Source organism: Theropithecus gelada, chromosome 10 (assembly GCF_003255815.1).
Source record: "Theropithecus gelada isolate Dixy chromosome 10, Tgel_1.0, whole genome shotgun sequence".
Classification (NCBI taxonomy): domain Eukaryota; kingdom Metazoa; phylum Chordata; class Mammalia; order Primates; family Cercopithecidae; genus Theropithecus; species Theropithecus gelada.
Window position 1 is genome coordinate 86,045,478 of NC_037678.1, and position 24,011 is coordinate 86,069,488.

The 24,011-nt window shown below is 36.6% G+C and overlaps 1 protein-coding gene across 4 annotated transcripts in view; it reads left to right on the forward strand.

Annotated features, from left to right (window-relative positions):
- The window catches only part of MACROD2 (MACRO domain containing 2), a 2,143,045-nt gene that overhangs the window by 720,559 nt on the left and 1,398,475 nt on the right, over positions 1-24,011 (forward strand). For all 4 annotated transcript variants that reach the window (XM_025399153.1, XM_025399154.1, XM_025399155.1 and 1 more), the window contains exon 5: positions 5,535-5,651. In XM_025399153.1, the coding sequence (XP_025254938.1) occupies positions 5,535-5,651 (117 nt within the window). The remainder of the gene's footprint in view (positions 1-5,534; positions 5,652-24,011) is intronic.

Here is a 24,011-nt window from a genome sequence, read left to right on the forward strand (position 1 = left end):
AGCCACCTCCTGTTTATTCAGGGAACTGAGACTAAGGAGGAAAACAGACTTTTAGCATATAAGCATTCTGTTGTGTTTATGTAATAACTATAACACAGTTTATAAATATGACAATAAAGGTACAAACAGAATATGATGGGAACATAAAGAGACATTTATTTTGTCCACTTGTGAATGGTTTCTTAAAAGAGAAAACATTTGAACTAGAAATTGAAAAATTGGAAAGACCTTGCTAGGCAGAAAAGGGGAGGGAATAGAAAGCCTGGGTAGAGGGTACCTTGCAAAGGAAGTCATGGTGCCTTTAGAGAATAGCAGGGACATGGGTGTGGCCAAATCAGAGGATGTGAAGGGAGAAAGTGTAGGATGATATGAGAGTTGTGAGGATAAGTTGGAACAACATTTATGAAGGGTCTAAATACCATAATTTGGAATTAGTATTTTACAATGTAAGTTTTGAAGAACAACAAACATGACTTTGGGAAGTAGTTAAGATCAGACTCACATTTTAGAAATATAAGTCTAGCAACAGAATTGACAATATATTAGAGAATTTTAAACTCTTATATTGAGTTTGTACATATAGGGATATTACCTTTTTGCCTTTCAAAGACATACTTTTGAGCATAGAATTGATACAATTAATATTATCATTGCCCTTTTCTCCCACACACTTTTTCTTTTCAAGGGCCACAAATATAGCTCTGAAATAATAGGAGATCATGTTTTAACTAATTGAAAATGTGGTATATAGTTCCACTGTTCTATAATGACAGACTAACATGTTTCAGATGACCTTTGTACCAATAGTAATTCTAAATTCTTGACAAAATATTAAAAAACAGAAATTGTTTATTGGCACTAGCAAGTAACTAAAAGTAGGCTGAAACTAAAAGGGATTCTATTTGTGAAATAAGGAAACCACACTGAGTGAGTTCTACATTTAAGAGATCATGTGACTTGGACCCCGAGGGTCCTCCTTAACTCATGTGGTAAATGGCTGAGAGGGCTGAAATAGAAAGCAATAGTTTATTGACATGGGAAACCACAGGACTGAATTCAGGATTGTCAGAATAGGAATTGAGGAGGAGATGCCAGAAAGGGGAGAGTCACAGATGAAGGAGCCCAAAATCTACAAATAAATCCCTCTTTAATCCTTGGTTGAGTCTATACATATGCAGAGAAAGAGTCTAAGAAGCCTAGGAAGAAAATGAAAGCTAGAAGGTGTAAATAACTGAACAAATCATTCAGCAGCTTCTTAACTGTGTGTCTACAGAATTTGGAATTTTAGTTCTCCCCAAGTTAGAGGGGGCTTGGCTAACATCTTGGGTTTTCCATTGAAACTCCAGAAGGGCCATGTGATAGGAGTAAAGACTACATCCTGGGACTAAGGGATTTATCGTAGAACTAAAGGAAAAACTGAAATAGACCCACCTTAACAAACCTTCCATATTACCTGACAGTATTTTACCTGCCTGCTAGAACAAACTTCTAAGACAATAGAATCTTCTAAGATAATAGAAGATAATAGAATCTAAAGCCTCTACCATATATTATACACAAGTTTCAATATGCCATCAGTAATTTACTAGACATGCAAAGAAATAAGAAAATGTATCCCAGAGTCAAATGAAAAATGAGTCAATACAAACAGATCCATAGCTGACCTAGATAATGGAATTGGCACATAGGGACATTAAAATAACTATGTCAAATCTGTTAAGGAATTTACGTGACTAGATAAATAGAATGGGTGGGGAGCTGGGAAATTTCAGGAGTCATAGGAAAACAGTAAGAAGAAGAACCAAATGGAAATTTTAAGAAAAAAAAAATGAAATATTTGAAATTTTAAAAATTGGAATGGAATTAATAACAGATTTATCAAAACTCAGTAATGAAAAGACAACAAAAATTAGCAAAAGACATGAGCAGACACTTCCAAAAATAAGATCTATGAATGGCCAATATACATTTGGCAAGATATCTAACCTCATTAATTATCAGGGAAATGTGCATTGAATACTCCTTTATAGTCATTAGAATTACCAGCATTACAAAGGCCGACAACACCAAGGGATTGCCAAAATTTGAACTCTGCCACATTGCTGGGGTTATGTGTAACATGGTAATCACTTGGGAAAACTGTTATGTTCTTTATCAAATAAATATATACTTACCTAGTAATTTCACTCAATGATATTTGTCCAATGGAAATGAAAACCTATAGCTACAAGATGGTTTATACAAGTATGCAGATTGATTTATAATAGCTAAAAACTAGAAATCTAATGTGTATTCACAGATGAATGGATATAGAAATTACGGCATAGTCAACAATGGAGTATTAGAAATAAAAAGGAATGAAGTCTAAATAGACACAACACAGATGAATCTCAGAAATATTTAATATGTGATGTGAAAGAAGGCAGTCTCTCTATCTGTATATAAAATTTGAAGTTATATAGCAGGTAAAACAGTTCTGGTGGTCAAAGTCAGAACAGGAACTCCCTCTGGGTGAGGGGAGGGGAAACTGAATGGAAAGGGCACAAGGTAGCTTTTTGGGTGGATGGAAAGGTTTTGTATCTTTATTAGCATCATGGTTACATAAATGCACACAGTTGTTAAAACTTGTCAAAGCTGCATACTTAAAATCTGTACATTTGATTGTGTGTACATTATAAATCATAAATACAATGGATGGGAATTTAAAAGTAATGTAATATATAGTGCTTCGATATGCCACATGCAGGAATTGAGAAGACAGTGATTTATAATGGTTAAGAGCATGATTACATCATCAGACAAATCTAGGATTTTGAATCACATTGTGAGTACTTTGTGAATGTAGGCAAGTTACTAACCTCTTCTAAGATCCTATGAAATGGAGATGATAAAATTAGTATTTACCTTATAAGGTTGTCCTCAGCGCAGTGCCCAGCACATTGATGCATGCGGTACATTTAAGCTGTATTCATTATTATTAAATAGCTCTTCAGTCAGACTTTCATTGCCTGAATGCAGTCAGGAATACTGGGATAATCATGAAAATTTTGAGAATTAGATATCTGCAAACTGCATTAAGGTGCAATCTAAATAATGCAGATATTTGACAGCATATGATTAAGTATACTAGAAAATTACATTTTCATTATCTGTTTCAAAGTAACTAATTATCTCTTTGCCAAGAAAAAAACGTTTTCTTTAAAATACTTTTCTTTAAGCTCTTGTAAAAAATTTTCATATATAAAGAAATTAGGATATATTTTTTTCCCCATACAGTAATCTCACCCTCTGTTTCCCATCTCATAATCACATCACCAAAGGTGCATGTATTTTCAGTACATATATATGTGTGCGTACTGAGTATATATATACACACATTACATATATACATTACATTACATATATACCCATATATATGTATATTCAGTACATATATATATGTATATGTCTGTGTGTATAATGTTGTAAACAAAATGGTAACCATACTATATATACTTTTCTAAACCTGGCATTTTCACTGAGAAATCTTTTCATGTGAAGGACTCTGTTTACCTATAGCTGGTCTATTCATTTTAAGTGCTTTTATACAGTCTATGGCATTGATGGGCTTTTATTTATTTAACCAGCTCCTGTTGGTGGACATCTGAGTAGATCCAATTTTTACTATTGTAAACAACTGTGACATCCTTGTGTACATATTTTTTGAACTTGTGTTAATAATTTCATGTAATAAATTTAAAAAGTAAAACTGCTAATTGAAAGAATTTTAACAATATATTAATGTTTCTTTGTAAGGGAAAAATTTTATGTTTCAGCATGTGTGCATAAACAGTGAGAAAAGAGTGGTTTTTCTTGCTGCTCTATATTTCTTCTTTTTAAATAAAGAAGAATTATTTCAAAATTTACATGAAATTTTGATTTAGAGTACTTAAGATAACTACCACCAAGAGGACACGTAACACTGTACTAGACACTTTGCTGAATGCCTTCCATGCACAAAATTATTCAAATTTAATGCACAACTTTGTAACTATGTGAGATACTACCATTATTGACAAGGACTTACAAGAAAACCAGTGGTTGGAGCATCCTTTATCTGGTAAATGTTAAAGTCTGGATTTCAACCTAGATTTTGTGAAATATGCAGTGTAGTATAGTCTGGAGTGAATTAATTTTGTTGTGAGTGTCTTTGAGGATGAGGTTCATTGTCAAGCTTTGGTGACGTGCAAGTGGTGAAGTAATAAAGCCCAGATAATCTTGTTTCCCTATGACACTTGCGAGGCCAAAAGTGATGCCTCCCTGCCATGCAGTGGCAGCAGAAGTCAACCTGGACATTAGACAAGTCCAGGTTGTCTATATTTCCCTTAGTGCCAATAGCCTGTCCCATATCCAGCTTCCTCTAAAATAATAATAATGATAATAATAATAAAGAGCAAAGATCAATTACATGGTGTTACGAACTGTGGAGAGAAGAAGTCTTCAGACTTCTAATATTCTATTTTCACATCCCAGTTACTATTACTCTCTCTTTGCCTTTATTTTACAGTCTTGCTTTTTTTTCTGTCCAAGGGGCCCGTTCAATAACAACCAAAACCCCAAATTCTCAGTTTCCTAATTTATGTGTCTGTGATCTTTTAGTCTTGTACCCTTCCACCTGTGCGCTCACACACAGAGAGCTTTAATTTCCAGTGACATCAAATTTGTGCTCTCAAAAGGTAATTTGTGATGCCTCAATGTGAAAGGGTCCCAGATGTAAAGCCAGAGAGCTGATGAGACCTGAAGCTGGTCACGGGCATAAAGCCTGCCCCTCTGTCAGAGTCAGAGCAGCACAGAAGTTCTGCTTCAGGCCCCGCCAAGGGAGAGTAAGGGGTGGTCTTATGGGTGTTAAGCAAGACCGAATCTACCTTTGCGCAGCACCCAGTCAGACACCCTGCAGAAACACAGTCATATTTGTGTCATTCTGTTGCAGAGAGAAGTTGCTCAAAGGTTTAGTTTTGATTTCGGTAGCTTTAATTCTATTCCTTCAGTTTTGAGGTGAGCACAAATGTTTCAGAGTACCTTTCTAGGTTTCTTCCTGACCTTTTTTCTTCTCTAACCTGTGGTGTGTTAGAGGCAACACATAACAGCTTGGGAGGGAGAGACAATTGTGAGCATTTCTTCTCAACCCTGTGTTCAGTGACATCAAGTTAATAGCTTAAAATTGGATATGGGGAAAGGAATTATACCATTGAAATGGGAATATGCTCCGTATCAAGGATTCTCCCACCCCAGAGAACCTGTTGTTTAGCACACAACTTCTATAACCCTTCTACTTCTGTTCACTACGTAAACACACACACACATACACACACACACACACACACACACACACACAGATAAGCTAGTGTTTGAAACATTGAACACCCTGGGTTTTCTTCCATGGGCTATGGTTATTTACGGGAAGAACAAATTGAGTTCTTTTCCTCTTCCCATCTTGAGCTTTACATTTATTTACAAATGCCAAATATAAGCTAACTTTCTTCTTTCTCCCTTAGTGGATGGCTGTATTCATAGAGCAGCTGGCCCCTGTTTGCTAGCTGAATGTCGTAACCTGAATGGCTGTGATACTGGACATGCAAAAATCACATGTGGCTATGACCTGCCTGCAAAATGTGAGTACAACTGTTTTGAATACTGTTTCAAAATCAGATGAGACGTCTTGTTTTAATCCAGTGTATAAATGGAAAAGGAAATGGCAGTGGTGGTACTTAATTAAATGTGCTTGAGTTCAGATTTTGTACATGGTAATAAAAACATGCTTTCCAAATATGTCTCCAAATATATGCAAATATATATATATATTATATACATAGTGTATATAATATATATATGTATATATGCACATACGATGTTTAACTATTCAAATCTTTGACAGAGTGTCTCTGAAAGGGAAATAAAAATATGAGCAAAATATACATTATAGCATTTAAGTGCCACAGAGTGACAGCTCCTGGAAATGATGCCAATTTCTTATTCCTTGTTCAGGTTTCTTGATTGTGGATGTGTTTAGAGCAAAGGAGATCAAAGTGATGTATTGTGTTTTCAGCTGCCATGTAAAGGCTGATTGGCAATTACAGCCAAGGCATCTGTCACACTTTGCTTTCAGGAAAAGCCAACGAAATCTGGTTGTCAGTGTGAGAATGTATTTGCTCTTTGAATGTGGAATGGTCAAAATTTCCATTATATTTTAATAGAGAGAAGTATTGCATTTGATTGACCTTGTTGCTTAGTCATTCAACCAACTGGGTGACGTGGTATGGGATAAAATACTTAGAGAGAAGCTGGTCAATGTCATAGCTTTTTTATCCCATAATCTTCAGGGCCTGAGGATGGAGGTAGAGGGTTTCATTGCATCATTCAGGTGTGCATTGACCTGGAAACTGAGATGCCAATTTGTCGATTATCGCATTCACCCACTTCTTATGATACTGCTGAGATCTGTGAATACATTTTATGTAAAAGTGAAGCTGGTTTTGGTTTTTATTTTAGCACTGGAGAAAACATGAATGGAAATTTATAATACAACCTATAGGATACTATGGGTTATATATAGACAGGTTGTCTAACAGTGAATTTCCTGTGGATGTGTGTGAATGGAGAATAGCATGTTATATTTTAAAGATTACTGTAAAGGTATGTTTAAATTTGAGGACTTGTAGTAAATACTAATATATTAAAATAGTATTTTTCTTTATCAATATAATATTGCATCCTATATTGTTCATAATGGTTTCAGTGAAAGTACCTTCATGTACTGCATAGTGATGCTTTGGTAAATGATGGAACACATATATGACAGTGGTCCTATAAGATTATAATACAGATTGAATATCCCTTACCCAAAATGCTTGAGACCAGACATGATTTGGATTTTAGATCTTTTTTTCAGATTTTGAAATATTTGCATGTACAAAATGGCACAATTTGGAGATGGGGCCCAAGTCTAAGCACAAAATTCATTTATGTTTTATATATACCTTATACACATAACATGAGCATAATATTATGCAATATTTTAAATAATTTTGTGCATGAAACAAAGTTTTTATTGTGTTTTGGCTGTGGCCTGTCACATGAGATAAGGTGTGGAATTTTCCACTTGTGACATCATGTTGGCACACAAAGTTTTAGAATTTGGAGCATTTTGAATTTCAAAACTTGGATTAGGGATTCAACCTGTACTATATTTTTACTGAGCCTTTTCTATGTTTAGCTATGTTTACATACTTACCATTGTGTTACAATTATTTGCCGTATTCAGTATTTAACATGCTGTACAGGTTTGTAGCCTGGGAGCCATAGGCTGTATCATATAGTCTAGGTGTGTAGTAGGCTATACCATCTAGGTTTGTGTAAGTGTACCCTATGATTGCATAATGATGAAATCACCTAAGGAGTCATTTCTCAGACCATACTCCTGTTGGTAAGCAAAGCATGATTGTATATCAACTATATATGCTGTTTAATTTTTTCTCTAATGACTTTTCATTTATTTTTCTTGTTAGTGTCTTTACCTAGTGTGAAATAGTCAAATCATGTGCCAAATGGCTCTACACTACTACTTGGAATATGTATTTGTGTCAAACAAACCCTTTGTGTAGAATGGTGTTTAGAGCAGTTCTCTTTGTAACTCAGAGGTCATGATCTGTGTATTAACGGTGATTTCCCTCTCCAGAATTATATAGTGCTATTTTTTAAAATGTTGATTCTTCTCCTTTCTAATACCTTGCTACATTCATAATTTACCTAACTTATACCGCCCTGAGAAGAAGCAAGGTTGTCGACTGCTATAATAATGGCAAGATTATTGACTGTTTTCAGACTTGTATTTGTCCTTAAACCAAGCAGTATTCCAAGTCTCCTATTGATTCACTGTTTTCTTTTTTGTGTATTAAAACACAAATCAAATTTCTCCAAATCTGAACTTTCTAAAGAACAATATACTCAGAATCATTAAATACTCCCAAATAAAATGGTGGCTCTAGTGTATGGGTTCATACTGTGATAATTTTTTAAATGTGCTTGTATCTGTTTGACATCCCTCTGAATAAGTTACTCTGTTTCCTTTGAATGCCATTCATCTTATTTTAAGGTTATTGAAGACTTGCACAATACCAGGCACTGAGGAACAAAGATCAATAAGTCAATACCTGTGCTTGAAGGATTCCAATGCTTGAGTCATCACGTTGAACTGAAGTGTGGCTTTCATGGGCATCCTGGGGCAAGGGGATCTTTTGGGACAGTGAAGCTAGAAATGACGAGTCAGTTGGCAGGACTAGCTACAGAATCCATGAGAGCTGAGATCCTGAGAGCCAACACATACTCAAGTCACTGCATGCAGCCCACAGGGCATGTTTAGTAAAAACTCATCCAATAGAATAGAAATTACCAGACAGGCATTGCAGTGCCACCTCATAAGTCATAAACATGGAATATTTGTGACTAGGTCTTGTTTCTTCCTATATATTTAAAAGGTTAATGATTTATATTAAAAGCATAAAGGAAAGCAAGGAAAGCAATATGAAAATGAGTACTAATAGCTTACATTTTTATGCCACTTTATAGTATTTCACAGTACTTTCACAAGCCCTTATATTTAAAATTATGTTTTATAAACATTGTGTGTGTTGATTTTCCCTTTCCCTATCCCTGAGAGTTGTTTTTCTTTCTCATCAATTTGGTTTATGCATTTCAGGGTCATTAACAATCCACAGATGTGCTTTTGTAGTGAGAATGAAAAGGGAGCTCATTACATACTGTTTGGGTCATTTTTCCTCTCCATATTTAATAATTCCACGACAGTTTGACAGCAGAGACTAGTTCCTATCTGTCCTCCGAGACAGCGGGTTTATCATTATAGGGGTACTAAAGCCAGTCATCCAGCCACAAGTGATAATATCTTCATGCATCAGCAATTTGTTTGGAAAATCCTATTGTCTGGGTTACAGACAAACTTGATAATTTTGAACTGGTTTTTGCCTCTTTTATGCTTGCTAAATTAATCTATTCATAAATGGTTGTATTTGAATTAATTATGCTTGTATTCTGTGTTCTGTGACTCATCATGATTGGCAGAATGATAAGCCCCAGATATTTAGTTTACTTTTCACTGCTTGGATGTTTTGAATGATTTCTTTTTGACGTTAAGAATATCCAATCATTCTTTTCAAAAGAAATCTTAAGGGTAGAAAGAATATTGGTCAATTTTTCATTGAAGCCTATTGGTAAGGAAATGACTTAGAAAGTAGACGGAGGATTGTTTATGTAATTGGATCTTTTGGGAATCTTCTCTACAATATTAGATATTTTTTGAATTCATAATACAATTTAAATTTTTATAGATTTTTAGAAGCTTATTGACATATGGGACATTTCTATTCATGCTATCATCATTCCACCAGGTAGTCAGCTTCACATGGGCAAGATTTGTCTACCTGAGTCAGTTCCAATGTCAATATCAATCATAGTGTCTCCTAAATATGTGCTGAATTAATGTGAATAAATGAAGGATCAAATGAGTGAATTATTTCAGGACTTTTTCACTTGAAAAATAATTTTTTAAAAACACTGTTGCCTCCACTTCTAATACTTTTCCTTCTGCAATTATTCTGCACATTTCTAGTAAATTAACTTTCTTAAATCCAGAGTCCTTAAAATTGTCTACAAGACTTTACATGATTTGACATTTACTTCTCTACATCATCTCCTTCTGTGCTTCCCCAACTCACACAGGCTGCTTTGTGTGAACCTGGTCCTCAAAGCCTTTGCACTGGCATTCCCTCTGCTGGAGTTCTATTCTTCTAGATACCTACATGGCTTGTTCCTTACCTACCTCAAACTCTTGTTCAAATGTAACATCAGATGTCACCCTAACCAACCTATTTATAATTGCTTCAGTTTTTAAATTTATAGTTGCTTACCTGTAAATTAAATCTTCAAATATATCATTTACTTATTTCTTTTGTTTCTTATCTGTTTCTGTCTACCAGAATATGGGCGGAGACTCTTCTTTCTGCATTTTTCTAATGTATTGCTCATTTACTTATTTCTTTTGTTTCTTATCTGTTTCTGTCTACCAGAATATGGGCAGAGACTCTTCTTTCCGCATTTTTCTAATGTATTGCTGTATTTATATAGCTTAAAAAAATGTGTGATATATAATAGGGGTTCAAAAGATATTTGTTGAATGAATGAACAAAATGTAACTCTAATCCTCTCAAAATCTGATAGTGGATTTTTCCTTAAACATAGACTCATTAGCCTGATTACCTTTGGCCTTCCACTGAACTACTTACAACCTTTTGTACGATATGAATTGCTCACAATGCTATGTCTATCCATGGGGTCTGTATCTGAGCTATCTATAATGCTCTTTCTTTGCTCCTTTCACTTGTCTTCCAGACTCAGTTCAAATATCACTTCTGCCATGAAACAAGTCTTCTCTTGTCACCTCAGCTAAAAATGCCTTCTTTTTTCTTCACACTCCAGAATACTGCACGTTAACATACTCAGGGCACTTGTCACATGCTACCTTTTATTGTTAGATATGCAAACTTTCCACCTTTATAACAGAGTACCTTGTATATCACAGGTACTAGAGAAATATCTAGCAAATGAATTAGTTACTGAAAGTGTCAAACTTGGTTGATAATTGGTAGTAGGAATATAAGGAAAAATTATGCTAATATTCATTAGAAATTATGAAATCAGTGTCAATTATCCACTGTGTTTTTAAAAAAATGTATTTTAACATATATACACTCCAAAGTCTCCTGTCTCCAAAATTTACTCTTAATGGAGTTTCTCCTAAGGAGGAAAAAAATAAATAAAAATAAAGAAACCATATCACCCTTATTTGATGGTTTTCAGCATAGCTCACATGTCTATTTTATTTCTTTAGAATGCTTCATTTTTAGGCTTCAGGGCTGAATAGTCATCAAAGATAAATGGAAAAATATTAAACTTGTGTAAATGAAATGGTGGAATCTGTTTCTTTTATTTCTTTTATTTAATCTTTGGAAGGCATCAGGGGGTAATATTGACTAACTCAAGGTTTTCATTAATCATTTGAAGGGAAATTCTAAGGTGAGAGACTGTACTATAATATGTTTGAATGAGTGGTATGAACCAGAATTCACATTCTATTCCCAGGTGCAATAATAATCAGATGATAGTAGCTTAAAATATATTGTTGATAATAATTAGTACTTCTCTTCTGCCCTTTATCAAGAAATCATAGTACTTTGAAACACTAGCTCATCAGTTCTTTTGAAATTCCTATGAGGAGGTGACATGACAAGTAATATTTTCTTCCAACACAGAGAAATACAGGTACAGGGAAAATAGATCTGTTGCTCCCATTAACAAACTAAATCCATATTAGAGGCATCATGGTGGCCAAGGATCCCTGAGCTGTGAAAGGAGTCTCTGTTAGGTGTTAGCCAGTCCTGCTGCCTGTTTATTTTTATAAATAAAGCTTTATTAGAACATAGTTGTGGCCATTTGTTTACATATTGTCTATGGCTGCTCTCACGTGGCAGAGTTGAGTTGTTGCTACAGGGATTTTATGGCCACAGAGCCTGAAGTATTTACTATCCGACCTCTGCGGAAAAAGTTTGTCAGCCCCTGGTCTGTGGCAGTTTTCTTTCTTTTTTCTTTCTTTCTTTTTTTTTTTTTTGCCCCACAAGACAGAGGGATTCCCGCTCTGTCGCCCAGGTTGGAGCTCAATGGTGCGATCTCGGCTGAGGAGAACCTCCGCCTCCCGGGTTCAAGCGATTCTCCTGCCTCAGCCTCCCAAGTAGCTGGGATTACAGGCATACACCATGATGCCCGTCTAATTTTTGTATTTTTACCAGAGACGGAGTTTTGCCATGTTGGCCAGGCTGTTCTCAAACTCCTAACCTCAGGTGATCCACCCGCCTCGGTCTCCCAAAGTGCTGGGGTTACAGGCGTGAACCACAAGCCACAATGCCCGGCCAGTCTTCACTTTTTATAAAGTAAGAAAGGTGAGATTCAGAGAGACTAAGTATTGAATTTTATTAAATGTGATGTTACTTATTCAGATCAAAATTGATAAAAGTGAGACTAAAATACCTACCCTCTATTCCTTGGGACATCCTTGCTTCTGTTGCCTCAAGAGAACATTACCTTGGGAGGATGATCTGAAACCTTTCAAATCTTTCAAATAATAAGGCCACCTTGAAAAGAATGCCTAGAAAAATGTGATTTTTCCCAATAGGGCCAGATCTGGGAAGTGAATAAGTCAAGTCTCTGAAGGGAGAGTAAGTTTAAACCACCAGAGTATTAGGAAGCAAACCTTTGTTCCTTGTTTCTTCCGGTGGTGTTAGCTAATGTGCTGAAAAGGAGCCTGTAGTCCACAGGAAATGCAGTTTCTAGAGCAGGTAATTCATAAGATGGTTCTGAGTTAGTCCTTTGCAAAGGGTGACCTGATTTCAGCCATCATGGGCTCTCCCAGCAGGTGTCTGATTGTGAAAGCGGTGGAGTGGGCATGCTGCTAGGAGTATGACTCTGCCAGCCTTTGATGAAGACCTGAGGGCCCTCATGAGCCCCTTCCATAATTAAATGACTTATATTACACAAAGAGAAAAGCTACTTTTGAAGATCATGAAATCATCTTCCTTTTGAAGATGGGATTGTTCCTCCTAAAATCAACTCTGATTGGCTCATTTTCCTTAAGTGCTTAAGGAATTCAGGTTTTATTTGAATCTATTTCTCCGTAATTGCCACCCTTTTCATTTATATTAAGCAGTTTCATGCATTTAATCTCCTTAGTGATCCTCATGATGAATGTGGAAATAAGGGCAGAAATATTCTAAAAACCAGAGCAGTGGTTCTCAAAACGTGGTGTCTGGAGCAGCAGCATCACCTGGGAATTTGTTAGATAAAAATTTTCATGCCCCACCCCACACCTACTGATTCAGAAACCCTGTGGTTTAACAAGTTCTCCAAGTAACTCTACTGCGTGCTCAAGTGTGAGGGCCTTGGCCCTAGAGAGTGGTGGAATTCAGTAGCACCCTTGCCTTAAGATTTCTTTTGGCTATACAACACAGGCATCCATTTGGGTCACAGATTAGGGCTTTTTTTGAAGAGAACTCTGACACATTCTCCTTTTCCTTTGTAGCATTTTCCACTAGTGATGACATCTGTATTTGTTTGTTTGTTTGTTTATTACCTGTCTTTTTAGACAAAATAACATTTTTAGAAGGAAAGGTGTCCTATGGGTCTTATTTACCCGATATCCTTAGCATCTGACATCGTACCCAGAACAGAGTTGACTCTTGATACATATTTGCTGGAGGACTTAATGAAAGCATTGTTTTTTCTCCTCTTATCTTTTGTCGTAATCATAGCTGCCACTGCAGGAAACCGAGCAAGAAGACACTCAAGAAAGAACGGCATGATTCCAGGAATCTGCAGAGCTAGTACTCCTGCTGTTTTTAGCATCTCTCGTATCCCATCACCAAACATACTCCCTGCTCAAAGGCTAGCAGTATAAGAAAGCACAGGGACCAAACTTTGCTTATCCACATGCCACATGTCTGTCTTACGCTTAGCTTCTTTCATTTTCTCTTATTTTGACCCATTGTGATAACATAGAGTCCACCCCCAAATGGCTTTGTGATGAAATAACTTAATGATTCTAATACTAAATGTTGTCTTTTAAAAAATATCTACCTTTTGGAAGCAACTGGTGTTTACACTGCTGTGTTACTGGCCGAGTGTAGAATTAAACAGCTGTGTTTTGCATTATTTGCCATCATAGCTAGCCTTTAGAGGACGCCGTCTATACCTCCTATTTCCTATGTGATCAATAGGAAGTAACAGTGTAAATCAATTCTAGGTAATAATGTAAATGGGCTCTTGAAGGCAATTCCCGCTGTGAAATAAGTAGTTAGCAGTGACACTGGCATTAACCGCAGTGGGGGTAATCAGCCTTTGGATGTGTTTAATCAGAGTTATCAGCTAAGATTAAAAAGAGAGCCACTGTTGTGCAGGGATAATCATTTTCAGGATTTAAAAGATGAATATTTGGAGGTGTTCTCATAAATTAAAGCCATCGGAATGGCTTTGAGTAATTTAGGATGCTCTGAGGTCAGGCACAAGCAAACAGGAAAGGTTAATCTCAGAGCTACAGTAGTTAATGTGCAGAGATGGCAGAACACATTTATTGAAATAAGTAGCAAATGCTGAGTAAAAATGTAGATTTTTTTTTCTCCCTGTGTTAAGATGTTCCTTGAGCTATTACATACACATATGATTTGATTAAAAAGTAGTACACAGTGAACACTTTGTGAATGTATTAACTCTCCTTGTAATTAATCCCTAATCCCAAAGATTAAATATCAGGCCATGTTATGACCTGATTAGAGGTGTTTCTACTTGAAAATGTTCATGGAACCAAGCTCTGTATTATAGAATATAAGATTGATTCTGTGTCAGGAACACTAAATGTCATGGTAGAAGATCTGAGATACATGAATGCAGAGTGTTGTAATTGGTAAAGTCCTTAACTTCTGAGCCTGAGGTTCCTCATACGTGATTGTCTAGGAGTATGAAGATCTAACTCCGGAGTGTCTGTTAAACCATACACGCAGAACTGCTTCTTAACACTGTCAGATAAGAAAGATACATGGCTCTGTTGTTATTTGTAAAATACCTGGAACACTTGATTTGCTTGTTCAACCTATGTTTTATTGAGTAATTCCTTGCAGCTAGAGTGCTCTTCTAGAGTGTAGACGACTATAGTGAAGAAGACAGCAGGTCCCTTGTCCTCTCCGAGCTTATGCCCTAGCAGAGAGAGGGCACTAATGATCAAGTCACATAAAAGCAAAGAACCTCAGATAATGGTAAGGGCTATGAGAAAAAAAAAAAAAACATCCCTTTACCAGATGTATACAATAAGGATAGTTCATACATTTTTCAAATGTTCTCCCTTGCTACAAATATTCTATTTCAGTTCTTACATATTTGTAACTTTAGTCTAATTTTTGGAGATAACAAAGGGAATGCTGCTTCTGACAGAGTTGACAGGAATTTTAATTATTACCTATTTGATCTCAGAATTTTACAAATAAAGTAACCCAGGCCCAGGAAAATTACTTAATTTTTCCCAGGGTCATGTGGTAAGGGACAGTGCTAAGACTACAGCCTGACTTTTAGTATAGTGATCTTTCTGCTGAATGTACTGCCTCGTTTAGTCTCTTTGATCATACCAACCCTCTTACAGAAGTATCGTGAGAATTTAGTAACTGTTAAGTGAGACGATGAACATGAATGTATTTTTAAAATAAAAATTTCTTATTTCATATGGTGCCTTAATATTTCTAGTAATTTGTAGTAATATTGCAAGTATTTTTAGATGAGCTACATATAAATTAATTATGGTCCCATGAGCTTTGCCAATAAAGTTTATGACAATAATCCATCAGTATATGTGCAACAGTGACTGGTGTTTGAGAAAATATGGAAGTCCCAGATAGGGATTAATAAATATTCGATACAAGGCTCAAGACTCAGACATTTGCTTGTATCTCTTTCCAGTATCTTGACCTCAGAGAAAAGGGGTACTTTAAAAGTTATTTTGAGAAACTTCAGATGGCAGCTTTATTGGTTTTAAAGATATGTCCACAGATTCTTTGGTATTTCTCTTCTGGAGAGGTAGAGCTTAATTACCCTCTACTGAAGCATGGCCTGGACCTAATGACTCCCTTCTAGCAAACGGAGTATGTCAGAATAATGGGAATATCTGAAATTAGTTTAAAGAAAAGACTGTGGTTTCCATCTCTCTCTGTCTTTCAATTCACTCTGTGTTAGCTTCCTAGAGCTGCTGTAACAAATTACCACAATTTGATGGCCTAAAAAAGGAGACATTTATTCTCTCTCAGTTCTGGAGGCCAGAGGGCCAAAATAAGGTGTCAGCAGGACCATGCCCTATTCTGAAGGTTCCAGGAGCAGATCCATCTTTGTCTCTTCCAGCTTCCATTGGCCTCAGGTGTTTCTTGGCTTGTGGCAACATAACTGCAATCTTTGCTTCTGTTTATACCTGACATCCTCCCTGTTTCTCTCTGTGTCTGTACTGCTTCTCTTATAAGGACACTTGTCACTGGATTTAACACTCACTCGAATCTGGGATCATCTCAAGGTCTCAAGATCCTTAACTTAATTGCATCTACATAGATCCTTTTCCAAATAAGTTCACATTCATAAGTTCCGGGTATCAGGACACAGGCATAACTATTTGGAGTCACCATTTAATTCATGACATACTCTCTCTGAGCATGACCAGTTTCTATGTCAGGGGCAGTCCAGAGGAGGGAAAAACCAACTACCATGTTGTGAGGGACACCTTCTGGAGAGTCTTGTATGCTGTAAAACTAAGGCCTGCCTACAGCAATATGAGTGCGCTTGCAAGCAGGTCCTCTGAAGTCAGCCCACAGCCACATCAGTGAGCACATTCTCCTGCCCAATCAAGCTTTCCGATGTCTGCAGCCCTAGCTGACAGCTTGACTCCAACATCATGAGAGACCCTGAGCCAGAGGCATCCAGCCAAGCCACTCCAAACTTCCTGGCCTGCAGAAACTGTGAGATAATAAATATTTGTTATTTTAAGTGTGGGGTAATTTGTTATGTAGCAATAGGTAGCTAATGCAGCAACTATGACTCTGAAGTTTATAAAGCAGGGGAAGGGGCTCACTATCAGAGTGGGCGATATCGATCACATTTTCTCAGTGCAGAACCTGTCTGTGTCAGGGACGGGCCTAAATTGGAAAATGAAAGCCAAATCACATAGCAGGTAATGTTACATTGTACAACCAAAGCCCTTTGCCATACCTCTGTCATAGGCAGCATATTAGGTTGGAAAAACTATTATGAATGAAAACTTCTCAGATAGATAGGTAGGTAGATAGATAGATAGTCAAAGAGAACCCAACGTCCAGCTTAGTAAAGAACACCACAAACCAAAACACACAACTAGATATTAATATTTACCTGCTCCTGCTACTCCTTGACCATGCTGTAGTCTTTACCTTTGCCACTCACATGCTTTTTTTTTTTACTGATAAGAATTACTATTTCTGTTTTGGGGGGAAAATTAATTCAGTTTGTGTCCTCTGTTAATGCTGTGAGCTAAGTAAAGCAGAGGTAACTTCTCATCCGCATTTGTTGTGGTGCCCTTCTAAATGTGTTTGCTGTATAAGCTGGTGTGTTTCCCATTAGCCATTTTATTTTTCAGAACTACCGAGAGTTTGCTTCATTTTTAATCACGTGCTATTTGTGAAATCCCTGTAATTTCCTAAGGCCTTCTGGAGCTTGCCTCTTCCTACCTGTGACATTTTGAGGAAAGATTTATTCTCTCTCTGTGTTTATTCTGCTTAGTGAAGATCATGAGACACAGCCTTAACTGGAGTTTTTCAAGTTCTTTTTAAAATTGTGTCTGTATTGTATTTGGAGTCTAGTTACCCATTTGGAGGTCTGTGTAGGGCAAAGGGGTCTCTTGGGAATCCCTTTTGTTTACAGATCCTTAGTGTCTGCTTTCTGATATCATGGCATGTGATGCCAAACTGTTGTCCTTCCTTACTGGGCTGGTTGAGTTTGTTCCTGCTTTTATGTTACTCCTATACTTAGTACAGTATATTAAATACATATGCATGTCATCTCTCATGACCTTCATTCTCATGTAGAACATATATTTCCTTCTGAGTTATAATATGTTTTGTGAATATGGAATATGTGTTCAGTTCGTGGAGCTGTTTGGGAAAGCAATATGAGAGATTTTGGGTATGGGAGTGGCTTTATGGAACTGGGATGAAGGACACTGGGGATCCCTCAGGAAATCTATTGGTAGGCAACCTGGAGTGGCTGGCAGAAGAGCGCTAACTGCTGCTGTGCTGGCTAAGCTGATGGAACTGGGCTTTCCTCCTCCATATGTCCAGGACATGTCCTACCTATTGTTTTAAAATTAACAAAAGTTATTTTGATTTTCTTCCTCTTAATAATGCTTGTTGCCTGAGAAGAATTATGTCAGATTGAGAAACCCTACATCAAAATATATCCCACAAGAATGGTCAGAGCTCTGTACATAGAATATTCCATAGTTAGAATGATCCATATAGCTATGCACAAAGGGGAAGCTGAAACAGGGAACTGCACATCAAGCGTTAATATGGTATTTTGAACCTTTCCTTAAATTCTCTGTGTTGTGCAATGGCAAGATTTCTCCATATACCAAATTAACTGATTGTCATGGGCACCAAACCTGTTACCTTAAACACATTAATATCACACTACAAGTAACATCTTATTGTTTATACTTACTTTGAGATTAGCTATCACACAGCCCTGTTTCCTCCCTTATTCTCATTTTTTTTTTCCTATCACTCCATTCAGAAATATGGGATCAATGTTTTAAAGCCTGAAAGTGAGATGTTTCTATCTATTGTTCATCATGGTAATTAACAACTTTTTACTTATCACTGTTCTTGAGGATATATGTTTGGGAACAGTAGAGCTTTTGGTAGAGTCACAATGACGGCAGTTTAAAGCTGGAAAGAAATCTAGAAATTGCTTTTCTGGCAACTGACACCAGTTTCTAGGCAGTGCCTAAGAACTAGGCAAGGATTTTTACCCTGCTGTTTAAGAGTATACACTTTGCCTCTAACAATCTATCTGCTACATAGTAGGCAAATGATTCATTCATGCAACAAGCACTGATTTGCTCCCCAATATATGCGAAGTGCTTTGCTTATTTTTTTGGAATATAATACTGTGCAAAACAGACAGGGACCTCACCCTCATGGAACTGTGCTGTGCTCAGCTGAAATGAATCAAGTAACTTGCCCAAGATCGCACAGATACTTAAGTGATGAAATGGGAATTTTACTTGGGGGCCCTTACAATGAAAAGATCTGTTGGTATTGGCCTTCCCATCTGGGTTGTTCTTTCCATTAATAGCCACACTGTCTAAATGGTTAATAACATGGACTTTGAAGCCAAACATTCTAGGCTCAAACACAGGCTCTGGACTTGGGCAAGTTGTTTAACCTCTTTGTGCCTCCGTGTTGCCATCGAGAAATAGGTCTGACAATCGCCCCACCCTCACAGTGGTACTGAGGTTCTCATGAGTTAATGTCTGTGTGGTACCCAGAGCACTACTTAACTCCAAGTAAACACTGCACATGGTTAGCTGTTTTTCAGTAAGATCACCCCAACCATTTTCTCTAAAATGTCACCTCTTCACTCTCTATCTTCTTGCCCTGCTTTAGTTGACATCACGGCCCCTATAATCATCTGAGGTTATTTAATGTCTTTATTGTTTTTCTTGTTGAATGTTTTTCTCTTCCACTAGAATGTAATCTTATGAAAGTGAGGACTTCATTCGGTGTTACATCTCCGTATCCTAGGAACATATTCAAAACCACCTGTGAATGAGCAAATACGTGCGCATAGGAAATTTTAATTAATTATTAATTTAATTAAATAATTAAATTTAATAATTATTTTAATAAATTTAATATAACTTAATTATTTACAATTATTAACAAAGTTGTTGGAAGAACTAGCCTAAGAGTATTTTCAGTTTCGTGCTCTGTTCATTTGATTCCTCTAGTAACTTGGCTAATAGATACAAATAAACCAGGAAAATAGCATCAATATATGGTAAGGTCAAACTCATATTTCGTATTTAATATACCTACCAAGCAAGTTTTAGATGTGCTGCACATCTTTTTCATATATTTCAAAAGTCTGTAACTTAAGTAATAGTGTCAGGATGAAATAAAGCAGGAAGGAAGAGGTTTAAAGAACTTCAGGGACCTGAGAGCCATGTTCTGACCTGCCTAATGAAAAGCTCATGAATTGATAGTGAGGTCCTTTCCCCCGATATAGAGTCAGTGTTCAAAGTCTATTTCTAAGCTCAATTTATTGTTAAACCTCATTAAAATAAAGTGATAATTTTATGGGTTTGCAATGTGTTATAACTGACTTTTCTGATTGAGACTGCTAGCCCAAGTGCTTACAACTTGCTTAAATGTTGTAAATGTGTTAAAAGGGGGAATATTGATGTGTATTTCCTCTGCGTTCAAGCTGTTCAGATTTTATGGGAAATAATAAAGCTTTACAACTTGTTCTTTACAAATAGGATGCCAGGGACCTTGCAGCAACATGAGAAATCTATTTATTATTTTGTGTCAGAGCAAGCTGGGCATCTTCCTCTTTGTAGACCGCCAGAGTTCGTTGTTATTTGGGACAGAGAAGGAAATAGCATGATAGTCAGGGAGATAACATTAATTTTACAGAATGGAATCTTATTTTATTATAAGGAAGGCAGTCAGTCTCACAACTTGAACTCTATTTGTGCAGAAATATTCTTAAGCATATATTCCAGTAATATGTAGTTTAATACCTGTGTGAAAACTAATTTCTTTTCCTCAGGTATCAACTTTTATCACAGAACTTTAAATCTAGAAGTTGAGTTTAACTTCTCCTTATATTAAAGGAGCAGTATGAATATTCTTTGAGAGATGAACTTTAACCATATTTTGTGTGTGTGTCTCTGTGTGTAATATATACCTATATATAGTCTGAGGAAAACTCATTTTTCACTTCTTCTCTTCATGTAAGATCTTAGATGCTGTATTTTGCAAGGTGCCATGTAGCATTACATTTCATGATTATAAGCTGAGTTTTATAGAACTGTTTCAAAAATTGAAATGATGGACCTTTTACATTATAATTGAATATCTAGCAGAAGGTAAAAAACAGTTCCACTTATGAAGCTGAATATCAATCACTCAGCTATTCAGTTATGCTTAGATATAGATGAGTAAGCTTGTTCTTTTACAGTTAAAACATATGGTGTTGGGTGTGTGTGTGTGTGTAATAGATATGCCAGATAGCTAAAATCTTAGCTTAGTACTTTGGGGGAAAAAGAGATTTGTGATGGGTGCATTTATTTTATTCTATTCTATCCACATTTTGTATAAAATCCATTTAAACAGGGGAACTAAATTGCTTGCAGTAGTAAAATGCATTTCCCTCTGTGAATGTTGGTGCTTTTTTGATGCATGCTGATTTGGACTCTGACACAGTCATAATCTACATACCAAACATAGGCATTTTGCTTTCAAAACAGAAACTGGCACTGCTAGAGCTGTAGGAGTGAGCTGGCTCACCAGAGTAATCTCTCCTTCTTGGAGAGATTGGGCTTATTGTTGATGGCCTGAAGTCCACTGTCTTGGACCTAAGAGTGGGCTTTCCAATTCATAAAAATAGGTTCTGTAGCATGCCAAGACTGTGGAGACTCCCAATTCATCTTTTTTACTTCCTTTCTATGAGGGAATGCCTGTGGTAATAAGGCCTTCAGCTTAACAGATGAGCAGAAAATGTGATGAAACATTGATACTTAAAAATATACAAAATATAAGTGGGAATCAGTGTCTTTAGCTTTACCTTTGCAATGGGCAAAACAGAAGTCACTCAAAAATGATTTATTTAGTTTTGGAGCACTCAGGTTTCTCTTCTGCCTTTTGTATTTCCATATGTCACTGCTATCTATATTCTGTAGATACTCTACCTGTGACATTCTGGTATTACAAATACATGAGTTGCATGCTTATTCACTTTCTCTTACTTTTTCATTCTATCCTGAGTAGTCTAAATTGAAAGCTTTTTAAAGACCTGTATGTTTTCCACATCAACCCTTGAACATTTATACTTCTAAAAAATGATGCTGGACTCTCTTGATAACTCTGTCCTTCAAGTTTGCCTCATCGGTGATGCCACTTGACTGAAAAGTCCTCTTGGTAATCCAGTAATTAAATCCTTCTAGCTGAGGCCCAAGAGAGATCCCTTGTGCTGAATTGCACTGCACAGTAAATGACATTGTAATGAGGTTTTAACTTATTAGTTAAATGAATGAATGGAAATTTTGCTGCTGCAATTCATTAGATTTTTATGTTATAAAGCAGGACTTACTACTGCAGATGAGAGTCCGTGCAACCTTCCCTTCTTATAATTAATTATCATATCAGTGTATTAAAGATAGTTTCACTAAAAGGAGAAATACCCTTGTATAGAAAGTCTAAGACAGTCTAACAAAACATCACTTCTGTATGTCCCTGAGCTCGGTGTGGCAGGCCCTGTTCAGATACTTCTGCAATATTATCTAATTTTAATCCTCAAAACAACCCTCTGTGGTAGTTACTGTTATTATTCCTATTATATATGAGGAAAATCAGGCACAGAGAGGTTAAACATCTTTCCTAAGATCTCATAGCTAGTAAGGGTAGAGCAAGGATTCAAACTCAGGCAGTCTCTCTCTCTATAGCTCTGCACTTATAAGTAAGATTTCCTCTCATCCCTAGACATGAACATGAAGATGTGCTTATATATAAATTCGTCTTATTGATAGGTTTCTTTTGAATTTCTTCCCCTTTTTTAATGAAAGCTGATGATGCTATTTAGAAAGCTTTATTTTTTTAACCTAAAATGTTTAAACTCAGAAAAGTACTGAGAAAAGTAACAGTACTCATGCATTAGCCACCAAGAATTTTAAACATACTAACATTTTGCCTCTTTATTTCTACTTTTTGTTTTTAAAATAAAAGAACCAGTTATTTCTGACAAATTCTTCTCTTCAGTCTCATTCTTTCCTTCCCCTCTTTCCACTCCTTGTCCAGAACAACCACTCTTAAGAGCAGAATGTAAATCCTTGCAGACTATGTTCTTATATTTCTACCAGAAGCACAGAAATAACCATAATCCATATATACGGTATTGTGCTTTTAACTGTACACAAATGGCCTCATGGTGTATGGGCTGTACTATTTCTTGGCTTTTTCACTAAACATTATATATATATGTACACACATACACACACACACACATATACATATATATATATATATATATATATATATATTTTTTTTTTTTTTCCTTAGACGGAGTTTTTCTCTTGTTACCCAGGCTGGAGCACAATGTCATGATCTCGACTCACTGCAACCTCCGCCTCCTGGGTTCAAGCGATTCTCCTGCCTCAGCCCCCCTAGTAGCTAGGACTATAGGCACCTGCCACCACACCCTGCTAATTTTTGTATTTTTAGTAGAGATGAGGTTTCACCTTGTTGGCCAGGCTGGTCTCGAACTCCTGACCTTATGTGATCTGCCCACCTCAGCCTCCCAAAGTGCTGAGATTACAGGTGTGAGCCACCACAGCCAACCTAAACCTTTTATTTTTAAAACCTCTCCATAGTGATCTGTCTAACTATAATTCATTCTCAGCTGCTGTATTTAATTATTTCTTCCAGATACACCATATTTTATTGTTTATTTTCCTCTTAGTGGGTGATTAGTTGTTTCCAATATTTTCCTATTATAAACAATACTGATATGAATATTTTTTGGTTACATAATGTCTCACATACTTTGCCTCCTGGATCAGGATTGCTGGTTGAGAGTGACTGTGTGGTAAAATCTAGCAATGAATATGGAAGAGCAACAACTGGGAAGGAGGGGTATGTCAGGATTACATTTGAGATATGAGAACAAAGTCACGCAGGAGTATTTACTGTAATTTTGAGATAATAATAAATTACACTGCCAGCAGATAGCCCAAGTCCATACTTCATGAAGTCTCTATAAACAAATGTTAGGTATATGTGAGGTTTAATAAAGAGAACTCTAGGCTGAGATCCAAGAGACTTGTATTTGCTCTCCAGCTGTGCTCTAACCTAGCTTTGTGCCATAGCATTATACATTAATAGAGCTGGGCACAGAGGCTCACACCTGTAATCCCAGCGACTTAGGGAGGCTTGAGACCAGGAGATCAAGAGCAGCCTGGGCAACAAAGCGAGATCATGCCACTGCTCTCCAGCCTGGATTACAGAGCGAGACCCTGACTTATTTTATTTTAATTAAATTAAAATGTTTTTCAGACGAAGTCTGGCTCTGTCGCC